Genomic DNA, 24,138 nt, shown 5'->3' on the forward strand with positions numbered 1-24,138 from the left:
TGGTAGTGTGTGTATTTATTTATTCGTAGGTTGTACACATATTGTAGGTAATGTATATATTTTTTCTTGTTTTCAGACACCTCTCAACTCTCCAGGGTAACCCTTGAATCTGCAGACCAGACAACCTACCAGCCTGATGTGGTTCCACATGCTCCATGGGTGGAGGTGTGTACTTGTCCCATGGGATTCACAGGGCTGTTCTGTGAACTCTGTGCTCCTGGATTCACCAGGGAGACTCCAAATGGTGGACCCTTCTCCCCATGTATACCTTGCAACTGCAATCAACATGGGACCTGCCATCCTGAGACAGGTTGGGAGTGTGTTTGTTTATTAGTATGCAGTTTGTACACAGCTTCCATGCATGATATCTTCAAATAATACATCATATACTGTTTTCCCACTATAACAATGTTCCTTGAAGTCAAGTCGGTTGTGGCAGCCAGTTTCGTATCCGAGCAGATATTTCCTATGTAGATACCAGTAGCTCACTTTACGACTTAAAATAATATTTTGTTGCAGAATGCTGAACACATTTACAATCTATTATTGATTCAATTTATACAAAAGTATGAATAACACTATAGTTTAGGGTCCAATTCTCACTATTAACTAGTCGGTTATTAGCTAGGATATTAGCTGTTTATTAGTACCGGTACTTATAAAGCATATTTATGACTTATTCTGCATGATAATATTCTACATCCCTTTATCCTACCTACCGGTAATTCCTACCCAATACCTAAACTTAACTACCACCTAACTATTAAAAAGCAGTAATTAAGAGTTTATTGAGGGAAAAGTCGTAGTTGTTAGTTATAGTTAGAATTGGACCCTAATCTAAAGTGTTACCGAAGTATGTTTTGGACAAATATTTTGGTGGGGCTCTGTCCCACCTGCCCTTACATATGAGCCGCGGCTGGTAGATACACTGACATTCAGAAGTTTGAAACACTAAGACATTTGTTGTTGTTGTGTTTTGAAAGAAACTGGCCATTATTCATCCAGGATACTAATTTCGAATCATTTATCATGCAAGTGTCAGGTGTGGCTTTTTCTTTTAGCTCTTCCTAAAGGCCAGCAGCATCTTCTTTTGACTGTGGCAGATAAAGCTGGTGTTCGTGTGTGCTGTTCAATGAAGCTTCAAGCAGGGGTCTCTTTCTCAAACTACAAACTCTCATGTACACTTCTGTCACTGTGCTGGTTAGATCGTGTTTGCTTTGTGCTTGTGTACGGAATAGCCTTCATCTCTCATAAAAACAATATAATGACGTGAGAAAAATGTGTTTGTGTTGGGCCATTTATAAACCAAAATTTAATTTGAAAATGTACAGTGACTTACAAGAAATGCATGGCATGTGTATTTACTACTTTAACAAGTAAAAAATACATGGTTCTGCTGTTTCCACAGTTCATTAAGCGGCACAACCATTTCCAAATGTGCTAATAATAAGAAAAGACTCTTGAATACCAAATCAGCACATTAGAAGGATTTCTTAAGGATTATATAACACAATCATCTATACCATATATAACGTATGTATCTCATGCTCACCAAGGCTGCTTTTATTTGATCAAATGTACAGTATATATATACAGTATAGTTTTTATATATTTAAAACGGCAATTTATTGCTGGGACGGCAAGCAGCCAATGTCACATGATCAGAATGATCTAAATGCTGAATTTTGGTGCTCAAGAAACATTTGCTGCTCAAAAAATGCAGCTTTTCTAGCATTATAATTATTTTACTGTCAATTTTAAACAATTTAATGCAGCCTTGCTAAATAAAAGTATTTCTTTATTTCAAACAAACAAACAAATAAACAAAAACTTACCCAAATCTTTTGAACTGAAGTGAGCAAGTGACTATAATTTTTGAATATCTAGAAAACATTTATTTTAAACAGTAATCATTAAACTCTAAACATGTTTTAGATTGTATTTTGATTAACTAAATGCTACATTTGATGAACAGACGGATGAATTTAAAAAATAATGTCTTTAGTGTTTCAAATTTCAAACTTTTGTTTTGAATGGTTGTGTAATAGACGTACATCTCCATCTATCCAATCCATCTATCAAAAATATGATTTGCTCTTTTATCTTAAAGATAGAACTTCTATTCCTAGAGCCACCATATAGACCGCTGCAATTTCTCCAAATTAATTTAAGTGGTCTGCTTATACTGTCTCTGACTATGCTTCCAAACACATTTTTATACCTCCAGCACAATCACTCAAATGTTCCTCTTCTTGTTCCTGTCATTTTCTGTATTGCTTCCCCTTGTTCCACTCTCACTTTTTCATTCCTCCTCTTGTTCTTTCCGTGACCCTATTAGCAGAATGGCAGGCTGTCTTTCTGTACAGGGTAGATAGAGTTCACGCTCGCTACTCTTTCCTCTATTAGACCTGCGAGTCAGCCACCAACTAATTAATTGTAATGTCGATTGCACAACAAAGAGTGTTTATTTGTGTCTGTCTCCTTTCAGCGACGACTCCTGGCATGGATTTGAACGTTTGTCCTCCCATCTTTCTTTCTCTCTCTCTCTCTCTCTCTGTCGGTCTCTCTTTCACACTGATGAGTAATTTCACTCCCTTAATATGCGGCAAATTAAACCTCCATCGTTCTTATTATGAGCGTAATGTGTGATTAGTTTGGTACAAGTCTTTAACATTACAAATTAATGTCAGACATGACTTTATCTACCACTCGAGGTAGGCAAGAGGTTGAAGCAGAGTGAGAGTATGCGAGAAAAAGGGAGGGATTGGAAGGAAGAAGGAACTAGGGAATCAAAGCAATAGGAGATCAAGGGGGGGGCAAAAGATCGAACGAAAGTATGCACAGGAAATCTCCAACTCCCAGGAGAAAAGGAGGAGCCCACTCTTTTTATTTATTTATGAACCTGTTTAACTTCAAAGCAGATTCTACCCAAGTCACAGCGGGTGCTGTTCATTGCCATTTAGCTGTTTAAATATTTTCCAGGTTCGTAAATAGAACTAGGCCCGCAAGGTCCCCGCTGAAAAGCAGCACGCTTATCATTAGCATATGCATACGTCACTCTTCATTTTTCTCTGCACCAAAAACTCAGTGTGTTTTAATCTCATTTCCTATTCGTAAGCCTAATTATGTTTTGTTAGTCCTTTGATGAGCATTGATTTGATCTCATTCCCGCTTCAGGAATGGTTAGTTCGCTGACAGGCCACGCCCCTTTGATTTATTATTTCCAAGTGAGAGGGTGTTTCTCACGGTAATTGTAATTGGCTGTTAATTGGTTATTAGTCTTGTCACTTAGCACAGGTGTTGTTTGTTTGGTCAGAGATAGGAGAGGAGGGTAGCTCGCCTCTTCGGGCTGAAACCAGTGGTGCTTCGTAATTGTGATATATTTAAAGTCTACCCGTTTGTGTCATTTCTATTTTCCTGCGAGCTATACAACAGATTGGAAAATGTTAATATTTGTGGCGGAAAAATGGAACTGTGGCACGGTGTTGTGCTGGAGGGCTAATGAAGTCAAGCATATGTCCTTCGGATGCACAAATATTTTGCGTGCGTGTGTGTTTTCTGGTCTCTTTCTTGAGTGCTTTTCCTGACCATGTTAATTTAAGGGATCCCATCCATAAAATTAGGCGGAGAGGGCTTGTATTTGTCTTGGAAGAATGAGGGAAAGAACAGAGAGAGCAGCAGAAAAATAGTGGCTTTCTGAGAATGGGGTTTTCATATAAATGTATATACATTAACTGGAACAGTCACAGAGAGTGTGATAGCATTCATATCTCACCCTGGTCCATTGTGTCTTTTTAATTCTCTCTTGCTCTCACTTTCTTTCTCTCCGCATCCTATGCGAAGTAGATGTGCATTCGTTTTAGATCAGTAAATATAGCAAAAACAATGAATTACTTTATACTGCATAAAACACCACATACAAATAATATCCATCTGTTTTTTCTAGCAAAGGATGTTTGTCTGAAAATGTACTTAATTAAAACCAGCAAACAAAGAAGAAAAACTGCTGAGTCCCACGCGCTTGTTCAAAGAGAGTTGAATGGTCACCTCAGACTTAAATATATTCTTAGATCCATGTGTTATATTAAGTCCAGTGTTCAAATGGGTTTTAAAATGTGTTTTTACAAGGGTGAGTCATACATTTAAAAGGCTTTTTTTGTATGTTCTATTCTGAAATTTTCTCTCTCTGTTCCTACTGACATTGTTCCTATAGTGAAGCAGACCTTATAAAAGGAGGTGGAAAAAAAGATAATGAAAGGACAAGGGGAAATAATAACTGGAAGATATTCTGTAGTGAGAAAAGACAACTGCGTTTGTCATAGAAAATTTGCAGTCTATTTTTCAGAATAGTGAGCACACATCTTCAAGTGAAACAGAAGATTCGGAAAAACAGCATTAGCTTGAAATGGAATATTTTGTAACCTTATAAATATCTTGACACTTTTTCAATCAATTTAATGTTTTCTTGCTGAATAAAACAAAAAAAATTACTGACCCCAAATTTTTGAACGGTAGTCTATATACTCCGAAAGATTGCTTAAGACAAAACAGTATAGTAAAACAAAGCATGCATGAAGACATACAAACTCTTAAATAAATATTTTTTCTTAATTAAGCAACCAAAAAAAGTATCTGGCTAACCATCTGGAGCCTCCTAAATGAAAATTCTACAGTCTTATTAGCTCTATAAAGTATTGTAGACCCCAATACTGCAATGAATATTCTAAAGAGCTCGACCGCGTTATGACTGATGTAGTCCGACAGGTACCGGGGGTCTAGCGCGCCCTTTTCCCAAAGGACAGCCGCAGGGATGGGTCCTTTTCATGCCTGTTTTTAGAAAGAGAGGGACTCCTTTATTTTTACTCTCATTCTTTCACCCCTCTCAAAGAGTCAGGAAGGGCCCATGTGGAGGTTCTGACATTTAGCCACCCTGAAGAAGTGAATAATTCAGAAAGAAGAAAGGTACAAATGTCAGGTGCTGTGAATAAACTTGCCTGAAGAAATGCAAGATTTCAAATAAAGACATTGATATGATAATCCCTGTAGACCTCTGGCCATGGACATCATCCTGTTTTGCATAGCACAGATGAGTCTGTTCACATTTAGGATTCTGATTTGAATATAAAATGAACCTGGCCTCTTTTGTGACCATTAATTGGACATAATGTAACATCAAATTGATTAATCTTGATTGATAAGCCAATAAATATGGACTCTCTGTGAGAGAATGTTAAACTGATACCACTGATATCACTGTCAGTCGTGAAGCAGTTTAAGGGAATAAGGAGACTTTTGGTTCAAAATGCAAATGAATGCAATTTCCAAGCCAGCAGCTTTTGATCTGTGCACAGGGAAGTGGTTGTTTCTCTCTCTCGCTGTGTGTGTGTGTGTGTGTGTGTGTGTGTGTGTGTGTGTGTGTGTGTGTGTGTGTGTGTGTGTGTGTGTGTGTGTGCGTGTGTGTGTCCTGGTAAACCCTACATTGTGGGGACAAACTGTCCCCACAAAAACAGCTTATAAATCATACGTCAAATCAGATGTTTTTTGAAAATGTAAAAATACAGAACGTTTTCTGTGATGGGTAGGTTTAGAGGTAGGGTTAGTGTTGGGGAATAGAAAATATTCTGCATCTGCCAGTCAATATCTGCCACATCTGTCTCATATTACCATAAGGGCAACTTTAACATCCGCAGAGGCCGACAGACAGATGGTAGCAAGCATTTCTTTTACACTCAAACAGAATTAAATGTAACCTCTCTCACCTTCCCGTTCTCCCTCCTGTCTCTCTCTCTCTCTCTTTATACATTTGTGACCAGGTGTAACTGGCTCTTTGTGCTGAAAAACGTCATGTGATTAATCATTTCAGCTGTATTGCACACATTCTCATCACAGTTGCAATGCTGACAGGAATGTCACATCATCTTCAAGAGCTCAGTTATGATTTGAATTATTCTGGTCCAAAATGTTCCATCAACTTGCCTTTTGGATTGCAACATGACTGGGGTGACAACACAACTGAAATGTGAATCCTCATCCTCGGATTCTTTCTTCCATAAAACCATTAAAAAACACAATCTTTTCCATGCAATTAAAATAAATGGAGACTGAAACTTTCAAATAGTAAAAGTATCATAAATGTGGTCCATGTTTTAATGTAATCTGCTGTAATCCAAGTCTTCTGACTTCATAAAAAGTCACCAAATTCACCAAAGTGTTCTTGTTTTGGTGCTTTTTGTCCCAGGCTAAAAAAGAATTGCTCTGCGTTGTGTTGTCTTGTTGCTGTGTGTCCTCTGTTTTGTTGTGTAAGAGAGTGGTATTGATCTGTGTGATAGTTCAAGTTTGTCTTGGTGAAGTGATATATGGAGCGGTGGTTCTTTTAGTAAGACCGAGTTAATTTTGTTTCCTCCAGGTCAGACCGACACAGACACATGCCTACGCACACACACGCACTGTGTTCCCAGACCTCCCAAAGACTGAAAATAAAATGCCTCCTAAATCTAATTCAGCAGAACAAATAAACAGAGGAAGAGGGACACGGCCGAACCCAGCTGCTTATAAAATCAGACAAAAAACAAAAACCCAGACACCATACCGTCTTTCTTTAAAGACTCCAGACTTCCTTATAAACTAAGGTCCTTTTCATTGAAGTTATCACACACTGGTTCCCGTTATTGATCTCTCAGTCCATCTGTCTGTTCTTCTCTGCCTCTTGCTCTTTTCTCTTTTTTTTCCCTCTGTCTCTGATTTGGATCTATTAACGGCAGTCAATCTCTTATATCACAATGATGACACACTGCAGTGGCTTATAAGGCAGTGTGTGTTCCAAGATTTGCGTGTGCGCTAGTGGTGTGGTGTGGTGTAGTGGGGGGGAATCGATTCTGTTCAGTATCGTGATATTTTGTGCACGCAATTATATCGATACAGTATAGCGCAAAGTATCGCAATATTTAATTATAAAATTATCTGTTTTACTTTCGGGTTTTCTCTGAGTTTACTCTGATAATTTACATTTGCGTATTACACAAAGTGGCGCTTGTTGCGGTGCTTTGTTGTCGTGCATTCAACAGCAAATTCAAGTGAAAATGTAACCCTCTTCAATACGAGTAACGTTAAGTAAATCACTTGCATATGCGAGTAAATTCTGATTTTAAGAGTGTACATTTAGATATTTAAAAAGCTGTGCCATTTTTACAATGATAAGCTGATTGGTGAAATTTTTATGAAATAATTTACAGTTATGTGCTGGGAGCTCACCATTCATGTGAGAGGTCTCCTATCCAGAGAATAATTACGTCCTGTCCTGTAATAAGGTCCTGTGTCCTGAAAGTTCAAGGACAGTTTTTGCACTACCCTTCTAAGTTTTTGCACTTCAGTTAATGTGTAGAAGATAATGTTCACAGAATTAAAAAATGTGACATTGAGCAGTTGAGTTGAGCAGTCGTATTTTCCTAATTTATTTTGTAATGCCTTTGAATAATATGGAAGGCATGAATCGCAATATATCGCAGAATCAAATCGCAATACTTGCTGTATCGCAATAATATTTAATATTTTTTACCAATTCCCACACCCGTGTGTGTGTGTTTGTGTGTGTGTGTGTGTGTGTGTGTGTGTGTGTGTGTGTGTGTGTGTGTGTGTGTGTGTGTGTGTGTGTGTGTGTGTGTGTGTGTGTGTGTGTGTGTGTGTGTGTGTGTGTGTGTGTGTGTGTGTGTGTGTGTGTGTCAGCTCTCTTGTCCCCATGCTGAGAGAAATTGTTAGTAAAGGTGCGGAGGGGACAAATATGAAACCACTGAAGTCTTTTGTTTAGCAGAAAAATCTGAGCACAGTGTGTGATGCTGTTGAGGCATCTCTTCTAAAACTTTAAAGGAGACACATATGAGAGTGTTAGAGTTTTTGTCTCAGTAGGAGACAAGTGTGAGAAGCAGGAGACTCGAGCAGAAGTCTCCATTTTATGTTTATGTAACTTCATTCCTGTCAAGGAGAAATATTTGAGACGTTAAATAGATCTAAATGGATTTTTCTTCCTTCTGAGTAGTCTCAATCTCATTCATCCACACAAACACAACATGCATTGCCATTGAAGATAAATTTGACAGCATGAATGAGTAGTAAAGGTACTTTCCTTATCATCAAAGATTACAGCATAGAGATCTCCCATGGTTCATTTTGGACTATTTTCTCCCAGAACTTTCTCAGGTCTCATTTGTGTACTTGCATTTCTCTCAGAAGAAACATCCAAGCCATTGTTGATATTAAAATGAGAGATATATGAGAATCACAACTATGTCTCATGAGCTTACAAAGAGCAACTTCTGGACAATAAAATATTCCTATAATGGAGTCTTGAAAGAGATTGCAGGAAGGCAATAAAGATATGTTCTACCGTATATGTTTCAGATAATTTCTCAGGTCTCATTTGTGTCTTTTATTTCTACTAAATAATTTTAGGAGAAACATCTGAAACACTGTTGATACTAAATATATATAGGAGATATAGGAGAATCACAACCAAGTCTCCTGACCTTAGAAAAAGCAACTGAGCAATACATTTTTCCTCTGGGTTATTTATATCTTGTTCTCTCATTGCTCTATGGCACCCAACTATCTCTCTCAATGTGAAACCTTATTAAATCTATTAGTGTTAACCTGGCAAAATCTCTCAGTGGCATTTAGTGATTTTGAGGGACAGCAGGAGTCTGAAGTCTTTGTCCTTAAATGATAATGATGTGATGACCTGATTGATAGGTGTAAATTAGCCATCACACAGAGAGCCAGTATCTCCACACGAGTTGTTTTTCACCATCAATTTACACTGCACAGAATAGTGTGCTTTTGTTCAAACCATCTGCATGTCTAAATCATTTATTAGCAAGTTTCTGAAGGTATATTTTGCATAGAACTTCTTTAACGCTAACGTTTTATCATTGATTTATTTCTGCTTTTGTCATGCTGGGGATTTGTCTCTGAACTGTCTCAATAGAGAACTCCAGCGTTAGTAGGGCTGATACTCAGTTCAGTAGTTGTAGAGGTTTTCCCTGGAATGCATGTTAAGAGTGTGGGAGTCTGTTATTTATGGTGTTATTTTCTTTGATCTTTCTGGGTTCCTGTCCTTCCTGAAGCTGCTTTGCTATTCTTCTCATGTGCTCTATTTCATACACACAAAGGTCAAGAATGAGGTTCTTTTAACAGGAATATACTTGTGTAGTATATGTAAAAGTCGAATAATCTGATGTATCTGGAGATTTTGTTTGAACTTTGTTTTTCTTATTAGTAAAAAGAATAAATAATCATAAATTATTTGTATTGAGTTCTTACTACTGAATCATAAATAATCAAGCTTTTGAAGGCAGATACGTTTGGACAGTCTTCAGTAGCTTCAGTAATGTGGTTTTTATAGCAAATACACTCGAGCTGCAGTTACAGACTGGTCACAGCACTCTCTATTTCTCTCTCTCACTCACACACTTTATATGTAATGGTATATTGCCATCTGCTGTTTTAGATGGGTAGTGCACTGTTTTTTCTTAACAGGGGTGTGTATAAATAAAAAATGTCATATAATTTCTATAGTTTAATCGTATTTAAATTTTTTATGGTAAAATTGTACAAAAAGTATTTATAATTGTATATATTGTTTGTAAAAAGAATATATATATTTATAATACTATTATTTTCTAAGGTGTAGACTTTATTTATTTGTATAATATTTTATATTTATTAATTTGTATTAGCCTACTTGTATCATGTGTATTCTTCTTTATTTAGTATGTGTTTAGTAAATCTCCACTTGTGTGTCTCTGTGAAAACTGTCAGGGCATGTGGGCAGAATCCAAATGGAGCCCAGCGTTTTGCCCAATGGCATGTTTTGGCTTGTTTTCGTGCTGACACTGACAGCGTTGAACCGCTTGTCTGAGCTGATAAATTGATACGTGATGATCACACCCTGGTGTTTCTGCGGTGAGCCAGAAAGCCATTTGAGTTTGTTTGCTTTTGTTGAAACTCATATTGTATTCATGCAGTCTCAGAGTGTTTGTGCAAGGCTCAGTGAATCTGATGATTGAATATATGCGCTTCTCATCAAAAGAGGACCATATTTTTGTTGTATAAGCTCTCTTTGTGTGTATTTTATTGCAGGTGTGTGTGACTGCACAGACTTCACCACCGGCCGTTCTTGTGAGCGTTGTGAAGATGGTTACTATGGCAATGCACTGACTGACAGCTCAGGCGACTGCTTACCTTGTCCTTGTCCAGATCGCAGCACGTGCGCCCAGGTGCCAGAGACGGGGAACGTGGTTTGTACCAACTGTCCGACAGGCCAAAGAGGTCAGTTGCAGTCAGTTTATGTGCTATTTGCATAATTCTGCACACAAATACTCAGTTCAGCATTAGTAGTTGAAGTACATTATGCACTCACTGTAAATAAATGTACATTTAGACATTTAGCAGATGCTTCTATCCAAAGCACAAACACAAAGAGCAACAATAAATAGTATGTAAATACTGCTAATGGATTTGAATGGATTCCCAGGTGTTAGATGTGAATTGTGTGAAGATGGTTTCTATGGAAACCCTCTGGGCTGGGGTGGCACAGTGCAACCGTGTGTGATGTGCGAGTGTAATGGGAATGTGGATCCCAACGCTGTGGGCGTGTGCGATCACATGACTGGACGCTGTCTGAAATGCCTTGGACATACGACTGGGGACCATTGTGAAAAATGCAGATCAGGTTACTACGGCAACGCTTTGGCCAGGGAACTCAATCCAGAGCGAAAGTGCAAATGTGAGTGTCATTTAAAACATGAATGTGGCACACAATGAAGACATTTGATTGTTGATTTCGGGTGTGCATCGTCACTACAGGAAGTATTAATGTGTATCAAGAGCTTTTGCCTACATTGTCCCTATAAGGACAGTTTAATCTGAAATTACCTAGAATGTGAAAACCAGCCAATGGCTTAATGAATATACTGCATAGTGCCTTAATGCAAATGTAAAAAGTAAACTCAAAGGAGTAGGAGACAGAAAGTACCATTAGCTCAGTAGAATGATATAAGTCTGTGTGAAATCAGTGGTGCTTTGAGACTTCAAAACTGATATTAAATTGTTTTTGAGATGTTCAGCAACATCAAGCATTTTGTCTTTCAAAAACTTTGTTGCATGCCTCATTAGAATGAAGACATTAAAAAAAACATTTTGTGCATGATCTATACAACATTTATCATTATGTGGGTGAGAAGCTTTTTCTGAAATTTTTGTAACTCAAAAATTGGTGGCATAACCTTTTGTGTATCTTGCATCGTAAGGTTGTAAACTTATGTTTCTCAGCTTGTGCCTGTAACGTGGCCGGGACATCAGGTTCCCTGAATGACTGCCACCCGGACACAGGAAATTGTGTTTGCCTGAGTCATGTGACCGGAAGAGACTGTGGACAGTGCGAATCTGGCTACTTTAACATGCAGCCAGGCTTGGGCTGTGAGATGTAAGTTTTGGGATATGTCTGTCTGGCTGCACATCTGCATGTCTATTTATCTGTTTGCATGTCTATCAGCCTGTCTGGCTGTATATCTGTCTGTCTGTCTGTCTGTCTGTCTGTCTGTCTGTTTATCAGCCTATAGACTAAATTGCATAAATTCTGCACTCTCTTTTTCTTTTCTCTAGGTGTAACTGCAATCCCATTGGCTCCTCCTCTTCAGCATGTCATCCAGTCACAGGACAGTGCATGTGTCGAACAGGTGTATTGGGGGTGTCATGTGACACTTGTCGAATGGGATTCTTTGGTTTTTCCTCTAGAGGCTGCAGAGGTATAAAGTGTCACTGAACACACAATTGTCAAGTCAGATTTTCCCTTTTAATATACTTTATTTAAAATGTAATTATTTATTTTACTTTTGTATTTTTTTTATTGTTCACATGATAAAATATGTAATGATAAACTGTAATAATTAATGTATTGTAGTGAACTGTCAATGTTACCTTGCTAACCAATTGTAACAATGATGTCCTCTAAAGGTAAGTTTGTAGAGAACCCAAGTGCAGTTTATTTACAAAAAGTGATCAAACATAAAACAATGACATGGCATGAACTTAAAACATGGACATGGCGCTTACCACATGGTTACAGGGGATTAATACTTGAGAAAGTCACATGGCATACATGAGGGCCTAAATACACACAAGACTAATGACAAGACAAGGGACACCTGTGAACAATGAAACAATGACAACACATAACACATGACAGAATCACATGACTAGAACAGGGAATAACATGACAGACATGAAACAAAACCAAAACGTATTTTACTGTGAATTCAGCTCAGTAAAATTACAACTATAACACTTTGTTTTGATTAACGCAAGAAGTATTAAACCAAAAAAATGTTAAATGATTTTTAAAAATGTATACAAATAAATGTATATCTAATATTCCATACATATATAATATCATAATAACATAATGTCAATCTCCCACCTATAGCATGTAATTGTGACCCCATGGGCTCAACCTCAATGCAGTGCCATGACAACGGTACGTGTTCTTGTCGCCGTGGGTTTGTCGGTTATAAGTGTGACAAGTGTGAACTGAACTACTACCAGAACCGCCTGACCCACCAATGTGAGGAGTGCCCTGTGTGCTACAGTCTCATCAGAGACCAGGTGGGTGAGAGAGATGATGAAGCATGAGAAATTACCAGTTTGTGTAATGGTTACCTAAGTTCTTTTGCTCAGATACTGTAGGCTCCCATGACCTACATATTCCTGGTTGTTCATAATGAGCATGAATGGGTAATGCAAGGATGATTTTAGCTCTGCCCTTTAAATGATTGTGGAAAGCTCAGTGGAGTTTAATAACAAGGTGTGATAATCAAACCTACATCTACTGGTGTAATTGAGTGCTTTGGTTTAAAAAAAAAACATTTATATCACTACTTGTACACATTGTCTCTAAGTTTTGGTATGTTTTTTTTACATTGTTATTTGTACAGGCCAGTAAACTGAAAGCCAGACTGCAGGAGTTGGAGACGCTGCTCAGTGGTTATGACTGCAATAGATACAGTCGGCAGTATCGTGGGCGCCAGCAGCACATGAACCAACATAATGGCCTGGACAACCATATACAAAAGGACCAGGTTGAAGACTATCTGCCCAATGCCCTGGAGGACCTTCTTGCTATTCAAGGTGAAAAAAACTTTAGACAAATGTCCTTAAAGGGATAGTTCACCCAAAAATGTAAATTCTGTCATAATTTACTCACCCTCAAGCTGTTCCCAACCTGAATTAATTTTTTCTTCTTCTGCTGAACACAAAAGAAGATATTTGAAGAATATGGGTAACCAAACAGTTTATGGGCACCATTACTATGGAAGTCAATGGGATTCATCAACTGTTTGGTTACCCATATTCTTCAAAAGATCTTCTTTTGTATTCAGCAGAAGAAATAATTTTTGGGTGAAATATCTTTTTAGCCTCTTCTGTCCTGAGACATCATTTATCAACATTTAAAAATGGCATTAAATGGTAAAATACAGTTATTCTGTTTTTCTGAGGGTTGAACTAATCTAATATTATACATGCAGTACTGTTTAAAAGGGGTCAGTAAGATTTTTAGAAAATAAATGAAAACCTTTATTCTGAGGTTTTAAACTGATCAAAGGTGATAGTAAAATTTCTACATTGATACAAAAAAAATTAAATTTCAAGCAAAGACTGTTCTTTTGACCTTTCTGTGTATGAAAGAATCCTAAAAGCATATTAAACAGCACAAGCACAACTGTTTAAACATCGATAATAATAATACATGTTTCTTGAGCACCAAATCAGAAAAATAGAAAAAAAAATAGATAAAAAAAAAAAATAGATTTTAAATTGTAATAGCATTTCACAGTTTGAATGTTTTTTACTGTATTCCTGATCAAATAGCATAAGAGACTTCTTTGATAATCTTACCGACCCCAAACTTTTGAATAATGTGATGTAAATCTAAAACAAATGTGTCCACTATGGTTTGGACAGTCACAATTTATAATAGTTTATTAAAGACAAATGTGGAACGTATCAACAAAGTGAGATTTTATTGTTGGATGCACATGCAAATGTGTGCCTTGTTTCAGCTTTGTTGCTTCTGCCAGTGACAGTTGTTTTGTTGGAAACTCACTGCTGATGCAACACTGATGTTTCTTCTTTGATGCAGAGGCTCGTGAGGCCTTCATTAAGCAGTTCTCACAGCTGGAAACATCTGCCCAGACCTTACAGCTGCAGCTGCGTAGCATTGCAACAGTGCTAAATTGCAATTTGACTGACAGCGGAAAAGAATCAGAGAAAAGAAAGACTCTAAAGGGTGAAAATGAGTGTCAAGAGCTTGTTGACACTTTATCCACTGCTCTGAATATGCAGGACCAGCTTCAGAAGATGACTCTTGACCTTAACAGCATGGTGAGTCTGCACGGATCAAATAAATGAGTGTCTAATCCGTCTGACCAGAGAACATGTCTTAATGGAGGCTTTTTATTCTCAGGTCATCCCTTCTGTAATCCCTAAAGAACCAAACAAATGGAATGTCATAGTGAACGAATCTGAGGTGCTAGTGAAAAGGTTTGAAATATTGACTACAAATCTGTCTTAATGTAGATTCAAGTTTTAAATGTGACTTCTGCAAACATGGTTTATACACTGAAAATGTTTTCAACGTATATTACATTAAAGCTGCAGTCCGGCACTTTTTTGGGTTTAAAAATATCAAAAAATACATTTTTGAAAAAAAACGTAACCAGACAGTGTTCAAAACGATCTGCTTGCCTTACCTCGATTCAAAACGGTAAGCTTGTAATAATGATTTTAATTCCAGTGGTACTGGTGGATTTCCGCGGGAATTTCGAGCATGTCTTTGCGTCATTACGTCACTTCTGTACACATAGAGAAGGAGTCTCGGCTAGTCGGCTATTATAGCGTGTGTGGATGATGGTGGAGATTTAGCTTAGCACTTGGTATGACGGATCCCGAAAGTTTAAAGCGACAATCACCAGTGACAACTGGAGATTCACCAGTTGTAAAACCCAAAGACTTCGGACTTCAGAAAAAATATATTTTTCACGTTTTGACGTGATATAAGCAATCGTTAGATTTAATCAGCATGATATAGCTACTGCAATGTTTCCCCCCACCCCCCGAATTTGGTCAGAACAAAAGTGAATGTTACTTACTTGTTCAGATGACATTTTTCGAAGAAAATTCTAATGTTGACACTTTCAAAAAGTATACTCTGAGATTGCTGATGACAGTACAGTTACAGTATCCACAGCGACGCGGCAGCGACAGGTTCTCCTCAATACATTGTGTTCATCCGCGCTGTTTCATGCCGATTTACTACCCACGCACAGTTAATAATTCCGCGAATAACTGCAATTGCAGATTTCGAACAGAGATGGCGACAAAGAGGAAAAACGACGGACTGCAGCTTTAAAGTGACTTTAAAAAATGAGTTGAATCTTGTATAACATAAAAAAAGTTATTTTGATTAGTTAAAGCAATGGAAAAACATGTTGTCATAACTTATTGATCATATACATTTTTACAGTGTAATGTTTTCTTTTAACAGTCACACAGACATGGCAGCTTATATAGAGCAGACAGCAGGAGATGCCTTTAAAATGGCTAACAGAACCTATTCACAGCTGATAGCTCTACTACAAGACAACTCCACAGAGTCTCATGTACAGGATCTCACAGAGAAGTGAGTTACATTATGTTTGTGTCGGTATGCATCAAACGCATTTTGCGGTTCTTTGGGTATTGGGCCTGAATAACTCATTAAATGTCACTCTCTTTCTATTTTTGTCTGAAAGGCTAGAGGAGATGCAGCAGTTGAAGGAGAATCTGACCCTTGGGGTTAATGAGACTTTAGTGACACACTTGTCACTTCAGAGGCACAACTCTGAGATAGCCGCCATTTTAGAGAACATCACTGCTTCACTATCAGAACTACGCACAACAGATGGCAATTTCACCCTCACAGTGGAGGAGTTCAATATAACATCTTTCTCACAGATGTTTAATCAAACAAATGTCACAGCAACCCAGGATCCAGAACTTACAGAGGTTTGTCCATGTAGTCTCGATGGAGATGGTGGAACTGCTATTGATGCCTTAATACACTGAGGCCTGGTTTCACAGCCAAGATTAGGCTTTAGTTCGATGGCTTTAATAAACATGGCTTAGAAAAAAAACATTACTGGTGTGCATCTTGAGACAATACAGTGGCACTGACATATTTTAAGTTATGTCAGTGCAAATTGCTTTCAGTTAAAACAGCTCAAACATGCGTTTTAGTCTTGGACTAGTCTTAAAGGGTTATTCTGAGAGCCGACTCACTCCTTCATAGGCTGCTAGGTAATTTCATTCTGCCGGTCCAGAAAGTTAGTAAAGACATTGTTAAAATAGTCCAAGTGGCTACAGTGGCTCAACCTTAAGTTTATCAAGCAACGAGAATACTTTTTTTGCACAAAAAGCTAAAATAATGACTTTATTCAACTATTAATTTTCTTCCGTGTGGGCCTCTGAGTGAGTTCACGAGAGTGCCACGACACATGCGCGAGAACTAAGAAGATGACGCAGACGGGTCTCGATGTAGTGTTTAAAATGGTTATAATGTGTGCATATCCGAATCGTGAGAAACCAACGAGAAAACGTAAAAGTGTCTTACCAATGCCGCAAAATGAATAGCTTACCTTTCACACCATCAACTGATTTTGAGCGTCATCTTCTCAGTTCTCGCGCATGAGTCGTGGCGCTCTATCTTAATTTATATCTTAATTTGTGTTCCGAAGATGAACGAAAGTCTTACGGGGTTGGAACAACATGAGGGTGAGTAATTACTGACAGAATTTTCATTTTTGGGTGAAATAACCCTAAGTCTGTGAAACCGGGGGTAATTGTTGGTCAACATGCATGCATTTGTATTAAAGGGATAGTTCACTGAAAATCATCATTTACTCACCCTCAAGTTGTTCCTAACTACTGAACTATCATCTATAGTTGGTTTATGGAAAACATAAATTAGTGAACAACAGGACACGACTAGTACATTGTTGTCATCATTTGAGTCTTTGGAAGCATTCATAAACATTATTTTATGGTCTAACCGTGTGTTTTGTAAGGAAAATAAGTGCTCTTTGCATAATCTAAGACACATGTTTATTTGGACTGTCTCCTCGTGTCTTTTAATGCTAACAGACAGTGGTTTTATTCCACTATTATTTTATTTAAGGTTTCACAAGGAAAAAGTATTGAATTTAAACAATATATCATATCTAAGATGTCTGTCCATTGTTTGTATCTTTTTGTTGTAAAACACTTTGATTTTGCCATGAAACTAGCTAATGATGCTAATATGACTAAAAATGACAATAATAAAAAAAAGTTTTTGAATTCAAATTCATCTGGATTTCAGAGTGAGGACCTGATGAACAGGACAACCCAGTTGGAAGCTTCTGTTCAGTCCAAAGAGCATATGATAAATATGACTAGAGAGGAAATTCAGCCCCACGTGGACAGTGCTGAAAAACACCTGAAAACTGTTCAAGAGCTCAAAGAGGTAAAGCTTCACTGCACTATCAAAGAAGAATAAAAAAAATGTCCTAGTAATTAGAGGTCTGGCAGTTCTTTCATCCTGTGAATTTTAGCACCTCCTGCCAGTCAGTCTGGTGGGAAATGTTTAAGCATGAGAGAAAAAACAACAGGGATGTGTTCTCAGCTCAAAGCAAATTCAAATGTGACAATTTCCTGCCAAAAGACAGTGTAATGAGATGCATCTTTTGTCTTTTTATCTGAAGCTGACGGCTGTGGCTGAGGGATTTAAGGTGTCAGCCGTCTCCTCTGTGGTGACAGGGAAAGAGGTTGAGGCGGAGTTCCTGTCTCTACAGAAGGTTCTGGAAGGTAACCATTTCTGCTTTATACTTCTTTTATGTTTCTCCATGGACTCCTTTTTTCAAATTATGACACTAGACAAATTAGATCAATTAAGCATTTATAATGAACAAATGAAAGAAATTTAGAAGTATAAAGACTAATATGTTGAGGACTGAGAAATACAGCAGTAGAAAGGCGTTGAGTAACAATATAGTTCAAAAGTTTAGGGTCAGTAAGTTTCTTTTTTTGAAAGACATTAACTTGAAAGCATGAAACTGACAGGAGAGTGATAGAAAGTATTTTTTCATGTCTATTTCAAATAAATGCTTTTTAACTCTCTATTCATCAAAGAATCCTAAAAACAACAATATATCATGGTTGGTGCAAAAATATTAAAGCAGCAAACTGTTTTTAACTTTGATAATAATAATAAATGTTTCTTGAGCACCAAATCAGCACATTAGAATGATTTCTGAAGGATCATGTGACACTGACGACTGGAGGAATGATGCGGAAAATTCAGCTTTGCCATCAAATGAATAAATTACATTTTAAAATATATTAAAATATATATTTTTTTTTAATTGTTATAATATTTCACAATATTACTGTTTTACTGTATTTTTTATCAAATAAATGCAGCCTTGGTAAACAAGGAGACTTGAGACTTATTTTTTACATTAAAAATTTTTTACCAAGCTATATAATGTATAATGGAAGAAAGAACATGTGAAAATGTTCAAATGTACTCTACATTGAAATAATGTTCTCTGCTGTAGACATGGAACAAGACTGGCCTCAGCTGCCTACACTCAGCAAAGAGTATCTGAAGAGAGAGAAATCCACCCTGGTGGATGTGAAAAAAAAAGTCAAGCAGACGGAGAAAGTGATCAAACCTGCGGTGGAGAACGCTACGGCTGCGAGGAGCACAGCTAAACAAGCAGAGGAGTCTGCAGATGCAGTGGCTAAAGTAGGCTATGCTGAAGCACTTACAGTTCTAAAAAGAACATTATTTTGTGTATTTGGTTTAATGCAATGTGTTTATGCTGTTTAGGTTGAAAAAAGTATTTTTTTACACATACTGTACCCTACATTATTGTTGCTCCGCTATGCCCCACCTCTCTGAAACGCGTTTATTTTTACAAAGCTCTTCGTTCTGGTAAGCGCGGTATACTCTGATTGACCAGCGATCCAGTGCATTGTGATTGGCCCAAAAACCTTAAGCGTGTGACGGAATTTACCATATATGGAACATCAGCTCCCAAAGCAATAGTGACGGTACACTACCTTATCAATTCAAGCTGATTCTGAACCGGAAAATGCAATGACCAAGCTGATTGATCAACTTAGCCAGCGCGACTGGACCAGATTGTATTTCATTAGGAACATAAACGATTATATGCGTCGTGCTACGGGTGTGAGAACACTATGTAAACATAAAACCATGTCTGCATTTGTGATCATAGAAACGAAAAGCAAGCGCTACTATATACTATACTCTATAGTAAAACTTGCATTTGAATAGTCAGTAGCAAATTCTTAAAATATGAAAACATACTTAAAGGCCATGTGAGTCAGAAGCGCCAGAATGTACTTGTAAAGATGTAATTGCCCCACTTTTTAGAATCAGCCTTTGTGCACAGCCGGCCTTGTCTCTTGCAGGTTCTGGAAACAGTCCTCCTAAAAATGCGCAGCTCACAGTCAAAAATGTTAGGTGTACTGTTCTGGAACAGTGTTGTAAATGCTTAAGCACTATTTTCTTGTGTTCTCTTCTGGAAGTTCCAAACAAAGTAGTTTGACGAAAAACACAGCGTCTCCACGACATGGCAGCGAGAATAAAAGTTACGCCTTCTTTCTTTGCGTATACATTTGGGCGGTGTTATGAAACTCTGCCTGACGTAGATTTGTGAGGGCGTGTCTGTGTGTTGTTGTCACGGCCGAAGCAGCAACTAAACCAAAGGAGGCAAAGGTTTTGTCGGAGGAGACTAGGAAGAGAAAAAGGGAGAGTGATAAAATCAAAGGCCGGACGAGGATCAATATTCGTCCAGCGTTCTAAAGGAGGAGGAAGGGTGCCCGACCGATGCTGACTTGGCCGTCATGCTGTCGGACTAGTAATAGCTACATAATTAGACGGACAAAATCATCTTTTAGGATAACTATCCTAATGACTGCAGGCTGATAGTCATGTTTGTTTGTTTATTTATTTTTCTGGTGAAAGTGTCTTGCCTCAGGCTATAATGCAAATCGATTTTTCTAATTTGCAGATTCATCTATGGTAGCTTGATATTATAATATTGACGATATATGGCTATTACCTACCACACAAACATTGAATTGAATTAGCATATTCATTATGTAAAACAGTAGCCAATAGGCTACTATAATGACGCTGGCTTGTAAACGTGAGCTACGCGATCTTTTGGCGTTTGAAAAAAATGAAACCCATGAAATTATATTCATATGACATGCTGACATATATGCCACTGTACCTGGGATGAAGACATTTCACACGCAACGCAGGCAGTCCGCCCAAGACGTGAGAACTCCTCCTGCAGAGTTCGGGGGTATCGGCTTGTCAACAAATGCACGTGTAACCATGACATTTTGCGACAGTAGTAGAAGACAATACTGTTTCCTAACTGTAGGGGGACCCCGAGAGCAAAAGCTACTTGGTGTTGCTTTAAGGAGAAAGTGGCTGAGCCTTAACTTTTATTAAGAATATATCTTTAGGTTTGACACTTTGAGCTTTGTAACTCTGCAGATCTTATACTTGCACAAACAGCTACATAACACACTTAAGAAAAAGAAAACAAGAAATCAAAAACAAGAAATCGCATCATATGACCCCTTTAAACTGTCAGTCATGTTTAGCTAAAGTTTCTGTACAAATGACAAGTAATTCAGTCAAAATATTAGTTGGTAACATTTTTATGCTATAGTTCATTCTGTTAATCACACAAGTTGTGTATAATAGCACTCTGAAAGGCAAATTATTCAAATCAAGTCCCTAAACCCCAAGATGTGTATAGACACTGCATTGCCTCGAGGAGCCTAGACTGAAACAAGAACTGATGGGAACTAAAAGACTTGTTATGCTTTTATTCATGACAGGATGCCAAAGCATCTCTCACACAGGGGAAACGGGCAAAACATGCATCTGGACAGTTGCGTTCAGCTTTGGACATCAGCGTGGAGCAGTTGACTGAGCTGGAAAGCCAAGCTGTGCAGAAACAGGAAACCATGGAGGCAGAGGAGGTAAACAATTTGGCATTAAGTTGATAGTGGAATTGCCAATGTTTGTCCAGTTGGCTAGAACCTAGATGTCACTATTATTATTATTAGAACGCAGATTTCTAAAGGACATTCAGTACCGTAGGTCTGTTTAGGGGGTTTGAGACACTGCAGTACATGTACCAGAGAAAAAAAAAACTGTATCATAAAAGTATTAAACATGATGCTGATCAGCAATGTCCTGATTAGGTGACCGAGGAGGTTGTTTTTACATTGCCATGATGTTGATGTGCCGTTTCTCCTCAGGACATGCTTTCTTCAAGGAGTGTGATAGACAACATGGAGACAGCCAAGAGTCAGCTAGAGTCCTTTACAAACACGCTAACTCTGCTCCTTACACAACTGGGTAAATTCACAATCCTATTTTATTTCATTTTTTATCCTCGCAACCCTACATAGGACAAGCTGGTTGGAGGATGAACGGATTGAATTTAAAAAATATATTATTATTTATTTATTATATTTGTTTTCTTTTGTTTTTGTTTCATTTTATTTTCTCCCCGCAGCCCTAAATAGGGAAAGCTGTTTGGAGGATGGATTTTGTGTTTTGTTTTGTTCTGCTTTTTGTTTTGTATGTATTGTTTTGTTTTGTTTTTTTGCTTTGTTCTGCTTTATTTTGTTTGATTTTATTTTATTTTATTCCTGCAATCCTACATAGGGAAAGATGTTATGCATGGAGAATGCATTTGTTTTTTTGTTTTGTTCTGCTTTTTGTGTTTTGTTTTTTGCTTTGTTTTCATTTATTTTCAATGTGCTTTTTATTTACATATTTTGTTTATCTTTGCCTTGTTGTATATAAAAAAAATCTGATGTCTTTTTCTCAAAAAGATGATAAATTATTCTTCCAATAAATTAATCATCTCAAAATCATACTCTTCTCCCTTGAATGTTGGCAGAAGCTAATGTGGTGCTGGAGAACTATGATCGTATCCTGAACGAGACAGCATCCCGTCTTCACGTTCTCCAGGCTGCTGTGGAGAGTCCGTCTCTCACCGGAAAGATCCAGATGCTTCGCAGCGCTGCACACGATCAAGAGAAACATCTGCAAAATCTTGAACAGAACCTGCATGACATACGAGAAGAAAGAGACAGTCTGACAGACATTGCCCAGAATTTGCCCAAAACATGCCCACAAAAAGGACACTGAGCTGGTTGGAGGAAGAAGTCTATCATTTCTCTAGTCTTGTTAGTCACCTCAGAAAATCTGAATCAAGGAAAGCTATAGAAAAAAAGGGAACAACCCTCTGAAATCCCCCTCTGTATTCTTTTTTCAGCTGTGTCTGTTATAAAAGCAACACTGAACATATACCGGTAAATGACACATTCAAATGTAAATTGTTTATGAACTTGCATTTATTGTGAAGACAGAGTGATTTTATTTACTCTAGTGGTAAGAAGTCAAAAATGCAGGGGAATGCATTTATACACTAGCACTTTGAATTGAAATCACCAGTAGTTAAAAAATAATGTCAGCGTGATCATTATTGTGATTCTATATAGACTAACATTGACATTAGGCTTGAATATTGATGTTTTGCAGACTTTATTATATATGAAGTTTGCAGGCAATGTACTGTAGTGAAATGTAACTTTCCCATACATTTTCCTAAAACTAATGGGCATTCCTGTGAAGATATGGTCCTTTTTTGGCCACTTGGGGGTGCCATCTACTCAAAATAATCTGGTTTTAATTTACACTGCGCTGCATATGAGTTTGAAAACTGAGAATTTGGTTTTAAAGTCAGTAAATCAAGATCAAATAAACGTATTGTGTCGTGCTGCTTTCAATAGTGTGATCATACATTGAACATCAGTGTTTACTTGTGAGCCTGTTGACATGCAACATTACTTATTTAATGTCTAACATGGCATATTAAATATTAATTTTTGTACTTAGTATCCATCTGTTCATAAATTCTTGTTACAAAAGGAATTGGCTATGAATAATTTTCCATTATTTGGAATATATTATCAACATGGATGTCTGTGTGGCTATTGTTTGCTTCTTTTCTGTTTTTATGTATCTTGGCTTATTGCATTATGTGCTTCCTGTGAAGACTGAGCTTTTCATCTGTTATCTGATCCATTCACTGAGCTAATACCATTTAACTGTTCTTAACCCCATTAAACCAAAGACTACAGACACTAACTTATCTTCCATTTTAATACAAATGGAACCATTTATGTCAAAAAGAGAAAACCAAACTGATCTGCTCACAGTTTAAGTCTATAACACACATTCATATTGCATCACAAACTTAAACCTGCAGTCATAACAAATGTCATATGTACTGATACTTATCAGTGATCAGTTACAGAGCTACATGTTTAATGTTGATACACTGACTCCATAAAGATACGTTTTAATACGATACTTAAAAGCTGTAAAAGGGATAGTTAACCCAAAAATTACTGTCATTACTTATAAACCCTCAAGTTGTTTCAAACCATTACGAGTTTCTTTTTCTGTTGAACACAAAAGAAGATATTTTGAAGAATTTTGGTAACCAGACAGTTGACGGCACCCATTGACTTCCAGAAGAAGAAACAGTATGGAAGTCAATTGGTGCCGTAAACTGTCTGGTTACCAACATTCTTTAAAATATCTTCTTTTGAGGTTTGAAACATGATGAGAGAGTAAATGATAACAAAACATTCATTTTTGGGTGAACTATCCCTTTAAGAATAGCTGTCGAAACAAATGTTGTAGTTATCAAAGGCACATTATTGGAAGCAACAGTGTTAAAATCTCTGTCTCTGATGAAACCTACCCTAGTCAAGTAAATTTATGTATCAAATGCACAACAATAAATCATGTTGCCTAACAGTAACTGCACTAAATGAAATGTTTCTGTCTGCAGGTCAGAGCAAAGACAAAATCACAGAAATAAGCTGAGAGTTAAAAAGTAAACGCCAAGATGAAAAAGAAATGAAACAAGACTATAA

The 24,138-nt window shown here is 37.4% G+C and overlaps 1 protein-coding gene across 4 annotated transcripts in view; it reads left to right on the top strand.

Moving 5' to 3' along the window:
- The window catches only part of lamc3 (laminin, gamma 3), a 93,839-nt gene extending 69,824 nt beyond the window's left edge, over positions 1–24,015 (top strand). For all 4 annotated transcript variants that reach the window (XM_079606515.1, XM_079606516.1, XM_079606514.1 and 1 more), the window contains 17 exons: positions 77–310; positions 10,132–10,320; positions 10,526–10,777; positions 11,323–11,476; positions 11,656–11,798; positions 12,476–12,654; positions 12,984–13,176; positions 14,189–14,430; positions 14,513–14,589; positions 15,593–15,727; positions 15,840–16,092; positions 17,444–17,587; positions 17,826–17,928; positions 18,681–18,871; positions 21,013–21,156; positions 21,439–21,538; positions 22,089–24,015. In XM_079606515.1, the coding sequence (XP_079462641.1) occupies positions 77–310; positions 10,132–10,320; positions 10,526–10,777; positions 11,323–11,476; positions 11,656–11,798; positions 12,476–12,654; positions 12,984–13,176; positions 14,189–14,430; positions 14,513–14,589; positions 15,593–15,727; positions 15,840–16,092; positions 17,444–17,587; positions 17,826–17,928; positions 18,681–18,871; positions 21,013–21,156; positions 21,439–21,538; positions 22,089–22,339 (2,984 nt within the window). In that variant the 3' untranslated portion in view covers positions 22,340–24,015. The remainder of the gene's footprint in view (positions 1–76; positions 311–10,131; positions 10,321–10,525; positions 10,778–11,322; positions 11,477–11,655; positions 11,799–12,475; positions 12,655–12,983; positions 13,177–14,188; positions 14,431–14,512; positions 14,590–15,592; positions 15,728–15,839; positions 16,093–17,443; positions 17,588–17,825; positions 17,929–18,680; positions 18,872–21,012; positions 21,157–21,438; positions 21,539–22,088) is intronic.
- The last annotated feature ends 123 nt before the right edge of the window (positions 24,016–24,138 follow it).

This window comes from Phoxinus phoxinus, assembly GCF_949152265.1.
Source record: "Phoxinus phoxinus genome assembly, chromosome: 3".
NCBI lineage: Eukaryota > Metazoa > Chordata > Actinopteri > Cypriniformes > Leuciscidae > Phoxinus > Phoxinus phoxinus.